The sequence below is a fragment of the Diplotaxodon limnothrissa genome, linkage group LG16, assembly GCF_057381915.1.
Source record: "Diplotaxodon limnothrissa isolate DT_005_m linkage group LG16, D_limnothrissa_male_GT1.1, whole genome shotgun sequence".
In the NCBI taxonomy this organism is placed as follows: domain Eukaryota; kingdom Metazoa; phylum Chordata; class Actinopteri; order Cichliformes; family Cichlidae; genus Diplotaxodon; species Diplotaxodon limnothrissa.
In genome coordinates, this window is record NC_140611.1 from 20,964,477 (window position 1) to 20,970,580 (window position 6,104).

Sequence of the window (6,104 nt, forward strand, 5' to 3'; positions counted from 1 at the left end):
TGATCCAACAGATGACTTACTTTTGCTCAAATTGCCAAAAAAGGTAAGACTGGTTCACATAAAAAGGTTTCAGAATACACAGTGCATTGGAATTGTTTACTGTTATAGCAGAAAAAGAGGCAGACATAATATTAGGCAGGTGGTCATAATGTTATGCCTGATCGATGTAGTCTCTACAGAGCCATTTATACTGACAAGCACAGGTGCTACACATTAAATGATACGTATTCAAAAAAACAACAACAACACTGGAGCAATGTGTTAACTTATTCCAAACAGGTTGGGCTGTGGGGAGAGGGGTTCAACAATGTCTTCTGCAGAGACAGTACATAGAGACAGAAAGCCATTCACACTCACATGTACACCTTTGGGCAATTTTGAATCCCCAGTTAACCTAATATGGATGAGGGAGATGTTTTTTCTACTTTAGGACTTATCTATTCTTGTTTTTATTACAGCCTTTTTAAAATTAGAGGTGTGGACTGCCAGCATGGGCAGCTCCAACCAGTAGGAGTTTGCTGAGTTTAAACTTGGCTCATGTGTACTGTTAGTGTCTTTTGAAGCATTTTTTAAGCACTGCACTTCTCTTTTAAAATGCCCTCATCATGAATTTTAAGTTTTCTCTTCATTCACTTTGCCAGCTGATGAACTGAGTAAGCTACTTGCATTAGCAGTGCACTATTTGCACTTTTAGATTTTATTGTTTAATTTCTTAAACGATTGGAAAAATAATTTCACAGGAAATTACCTCCTACATCCGTGCCTGGAATTAAACAGTTTCTTGACCTAAAAAAAAAACAAACACTGTTGTGAGTTGTGGTTGTTTTGTTTTTTTAAGCATCGACGCCACTTCACACCAGTGACCACAGACAAGGGAAGGATGTGAGATATGTTCCACTGAGTCATGCAGAGTCTTTAAATGTGATCTTAGTACCATCTTATTGACTCTCTGTTTCTCCTCTTCAGAATACAGTCAAAATGAGTGCAGTACAAAGTGCCATTAATGCGTTAGTGAGCTTGAAGTCAGAGTCTGCAGTGTCATAAAGTTGACTTTCCTTTAACCTGGCTAGCATTGAAGGCGTCTTTAAAGATGCAAGCTGCCAGTTCCATAAGCACTAATTAATGCAACACTTTACCATCACAGATACAGGCATCTGTACTGAGCCTGATGGTCCTCTTTGGTTCAGCCAGTATGGTTTCCATGTATTTGTGGATGGCACAGTAAACTGTGTTCCTGAGCTGATGAAGTGACCTCCATGACAGAATCATGACAGGCATCAATTATTGATATTCCACCTTGTCACATGTGCACAGAGATTTCTCCAGATTCATGTTTAGGGACATTATTCTGAAACTGTTCCACAATTTGTAGATGTCGTATTTTCTAAAATTGGTTCTAATGGCCTGAAAACAGTTAACCTAATTAGTATTAGTCTTCTGTTGCTACTATCCCTGCTTTTTTGACACATGCTGCAGCCATTAAACTGAAAATGAGCTCATATTTCCCATGAAATAGTAAAATGTGAGTTTATGAGATTGGAAAATAATTGCATTCTGTTTTTATTTCACACAGTGTCAAACCTTTTGGGGTTGTTGCTACAGTGTGCTTTAACAGTGATATACAATCTCTGATGAAAGAATATTTTCTATGTATGTAACCTGTTGAGACGTATCGTACTAAAACCACAGAAGGTAGATCGCCTGTGAGGTTACACCAGCATAAACTATGTTTTTTGCATTGTCATGCATTTGCATTTACCCGGTGATGAGAAAAACAATAAATATACTTGTAACTTATTTGCCTTGAAGTCTGATTTATGAAATGAAAGCATACACAGATAACAAAAACAGTGATCAGGGTTTGTGTAGTCTTATTTATGACCAAGAATCTTCAATTAAGTAAATAAATTCCGCTTTGATCTGGTTCTCTCTGCATCTCCTATATTAAACTGTGAGACAGCATCAGAGATGAGCGCACTAACTACCCTATCATGTTCAAATGCGTCAAGTTTAAAGTTTTACTTTCGCAACTGCAGCACTGAGAGCATAATGAATGGGCACTTGTTCTCTCTGTAAAACTGTAACGTCTTGAGCTTACTAGACAAGCAGCCTAAGATGACATGTGGGTGTGATTTGGACTTGTATAAATAAAACTGAATTCATTTAAAACAACATTAGCCAGTGAGTGAATAACAGTGCATTTAGGAGCTCCAAGAAAGCTATTTTGCTCAGGATTTACACACCCTATACAAACTGACAGGGATGTACTGTCAACTTATGATTACAAATCGATGATGTCACATTCTGACTGGTTTTCAGTTACCCAGAGAAAAAATAATGCATCTTCAAGTACAGATTGTGCTCTTCATTACAACACACTCAGGGAGAAAGCTGTTTAAAGTGGATGATCGTTTAAAAGAGTTATGCCTTATTTTACTGTGCGATTCATATCACTCAGCCCTGTATTTATAAGGGTGAACCTGAATTTGTCCACATTGCTGGCGACCTACAAAATCCAGGTTTTCATAAGTGGGTTGTGTCGGCTCCCGCTGCAGAAGGAAAAAAGAGGAACAAAACATCATATTTAAGGAGCTTAAATACAACATGAATGCAGATATTGTGGTATTGGTTGGTTTCTGTCCTTGTGCTAGTGGAGCTGGAAAAGGTGGCAGATCTATTTGACCTTCTAAGTCTAAGTATTGTGTATAAATGGGAAAAAAACGAAGAAACTTCCTAACTTACCACACTTACCAACCTTCTAGGAGGCTGGGTGATTGTTCTGTAAAAAAGAAAGAAAAAGAAAAAAAAAACACTTTATTTGTAATAGCAATGGCATAAAATAATGTAAAAGAATGACTGGAGGAAGCTCACTGTGAACGTCGTTTGCAGACTCCTCTGAGAATGATCACAGCAGTTAATATAACGATCAGGAAACATAGCGAAGGTACAATAATTGCAATTGTTGTAACTTTGCTGATTTTATTCGAACTTTCAGCTTCAGCGTTCTCTGTAAAATAAAATAAAAAAAGTGAGTCATTTCACTGCAATTCAGTTGGTTCAGATATGCTAATTTCCAACCAACAGCAGTATCTTGTTTTTTTGTTGTTATTATTATTATTAGCTCTATGTTTTCAGAAAGGAAGTCAGAAGTGCTTACACCTGCCCTGTGGTCTCTGAAAAGACCTCAGGCATCTCACAAAATGTTTTTTTACCGCTTCATGTCATTCATGTCATTCATGTAAAGTCTGAAACTTGGGAGCTTTATATTTCTACTTTCATACTTTGGTTTGAGTGGGAAAAGCATTAATCCTGCCACACAATCTAACATTAAGGTCAATGCACAATTATGAAGGAAATGTCAGTGCAGCCAGAGGTGCTCAGCGCTATTGTGTGTTGGTGAGTTTTCAACTTTCACCTAGAACAGCATTTGAGTAGTGCTCTCACCAGCCGCCTATAAAAGTCCCACAAACTGCAGTTAATCCAGTGTAATCTTTAGAGTAAAAGGGCAGGGACTTGTGTATTTTAGAAAGAAGATAAAAATGGGATAAGCTAAAAAATGCCATTGTTGTCAACCTCTTCTTCTTTACGTGCCCCACCATCAGCCAGCCTCTGCCCCACCCCCACACTGTATTCAGTCCTGATGGGTGTGTAAGGTGTGCTTTTTTGTCTGTTTGGTTGGTTGGTTTTTGTAATCTAAAAACTTCAAAAGCTGATAAACTCACCTATAATCACAAGCTCCCATTTCAGTTCGAAGACTCCAGAGTTTGTGGTCATTGCACAAGTGTAGTTTCCTGTGTGACTTTTCTGGGCGCTCTCTATGATTAGTGCATATGATTGGCTTTCTAAGGTGGACATGATCAGATTCAGGGTGGCAGCAGCAGGAGACTTGCTTAAGGTGACAGAGCTGCTGTTTGAGGTTTTCTGTGGCCTGAAACTAAAAAGACAAGTCCCATTCCTTCCCCATGTCAGTTGAAGGAGGTCACCGGTTGTGTTACTGGTACAGTGCAGGGTCACTGTGCTCCCCACCATCCTGGAAGTGCTGTTCGCTTCTTGAAAGACAAAAAAAAATCCCTTTATAGGCCTCATTTACTCATTACTTCCATTACATATATAGTATCCTGTAGTATACTAAGCTTGGGTTGTGTTTACATTCTGCAGCATCAGTATTTTGGGGAATAGGACTGCATTTTGGGAAATGTGGGTTTTTTTTGTTTTTTTTTTTTTACATGATTTTAATTTTTATGAAAGCGTGTCACAGTTGCTGTAGATGGTTAGCTTTAACTTTGAGCATAAAGAGTAGAAGAACATACAGAGCAGGTCACTGAATGAAGTTAATCCTGGTATATCAGTTAGCTCAGCTGATGCTCCTACGCACTTTCAACTGTTATATCCCATAGGGTACATAATCTCATTGTGTACCCTATGGGTACTATCAACTATCGCTTGACTATCGATGCTGGTTTCTCTTCAAGTCACTTTGCAGCCCACCGTTATGCCAGCTCTGCTTTTTCATCCTTTTTCTGACTTTATCAATATTGAACGCATGTACAGTGCTGTGAAAAAACTATTTGCCCACTTCCTATTTTTTGTATGCTTCAGAGCAGATAACCAACATACATTTTAAAAATACAGTTTTCAAATGGTGATTCTATTTGTTCAGGAAAAAAGATATCCAAATCTACCTGACTGTAATAAAGTAATTTTTAAGGCTTTGGGACTCCAACAAATCACAGTGAGAGCCAGTATCCACAAGTAAATAAACATTAACCTTCCCAAGAGTGGCCAGTCTAACAAAATTACCCCAAGAGAGAATTGACGACTCGATGAGGAGGTAAAAAAAAAAAAAAAAAAAAAAACCCACACAGGGTGTCTGAGGTATGAAACCACATCTAAAGAATTTCAGGCCTCACTTGTCTCAGCTAAGGTCAGTATTCATGTTTCAACATTTATAAATAAAAAAAAACACCCTAAAAATTGAGTTACATAGCTTCCAATAAACAAAACCTCAAAGGATTATTTCACATTTGACATAAAAAAAACTTGTTGATCAATGAAACTTTTGGGAAATTAATCTGTGGGCTCAAGAGAAAAGAAGTTTGTCTTTTTGGAAGGTTTGAGCCTCGGCACATGCGCTATAAACCTGATACAGCATTTCATGAAAAGAACATCATAGCTACAGTAAAACATGGTGGTGGTAGTGTGATGGTCGGAGGCTGCTTTTCTGTTTTCATGAATTCTGCTCTTTAAAAGAAAATGCTTAAAGAGTGTCTGGCCAAGACATGAGTCAAGTTTTGTCCACAGTGATCTGAAAGACGCATTACAAGTTACTGCTGATCGCAGTTCTTGCTGCCAAGGCTGCGCAACAGGGTTTAGATTTAGGGAGGAATTACTTCTTAATATCAGGTAGATCTGGATAGGTTACTTCACTTGAGATATAAATCAACATTTAACCGTATTTTGTGACAAATATACAAAAAAGGATACACAGCTTTGTAAAAAGGCAGGCACGTTGCAGAATACAGCCCATCCCCAAAAACAAAGAACTGAAGTTTAAGTCATAATCCAGATATAAAATTAAGCTTATTTTGCACTATTCATACTTTTTTCCATGTAGCTTCCAGTATAAAAGCAAAAGCTGAAAAAATTAAACTATTAAACTTTTCCATTACATTATACTCATTGTCAAAGCCGTAAAATAAATTTTACCTGCTTGTAAAGATATAGAGACGATGCAGCATATGAGAAACAAGATCCTGTCGATTCCCCAATATCTTGACAAGTCTTCCATGCCAGCTTAAAAAAAAAAGATTTATTTATTTATTTATTCATTTGGAATGTAAATATCTGCAACTGGTATTTTGTTCTCACTGAGTGTCAAAAAGTAAATATCAAGGATGTCCTAAACACAAAGCAACAAAAAACAGGGTCACGCAAAAGAGCAAAATTTTTAAATGCACGAAAACTTTTCGAGCTCTTTTCAGCTGAGAGTTTCTTAATAATTACAAGAAACTGAAGTGCAGTATCAAAACAGTAATCTTTAAATACCCTATGACTGTAATAAAAAGCAATAAATTGCTCATAAGAACGATAACGGTCACATCCTG

At 37.4% G+C, this 6,104-nt stretch overlaps 1 protein-coding gene across 1 annotated transcript; it reads right to left on the reverse strand.

The window, feature by feature from the left end:
• Positions 1-2,450: 2,450 nt before the first annotated feature.
• Positions 2,451-5,788, reverse strand: LOC146616109 (uncharacterized). Its single transcript, XM_085375049.1, has 5 exons — positions 5,707-5,788; positions 3,723-4,049; positions 2,872-3,007; positions 2,743-2,779; positions 2,451-2,549 (listed from the first exon to the last, which is right to left on the reverse strand). Exons 1-5 carry the CDS (start codon positions 5,786-5,788, stop codon positions 2,451-2,453), a joined length of 681 nt encoding a protein of 226 aa, XP_085231175.1.
• Positions 5,789-6,104: the final 316 nt, after the last annotated feature.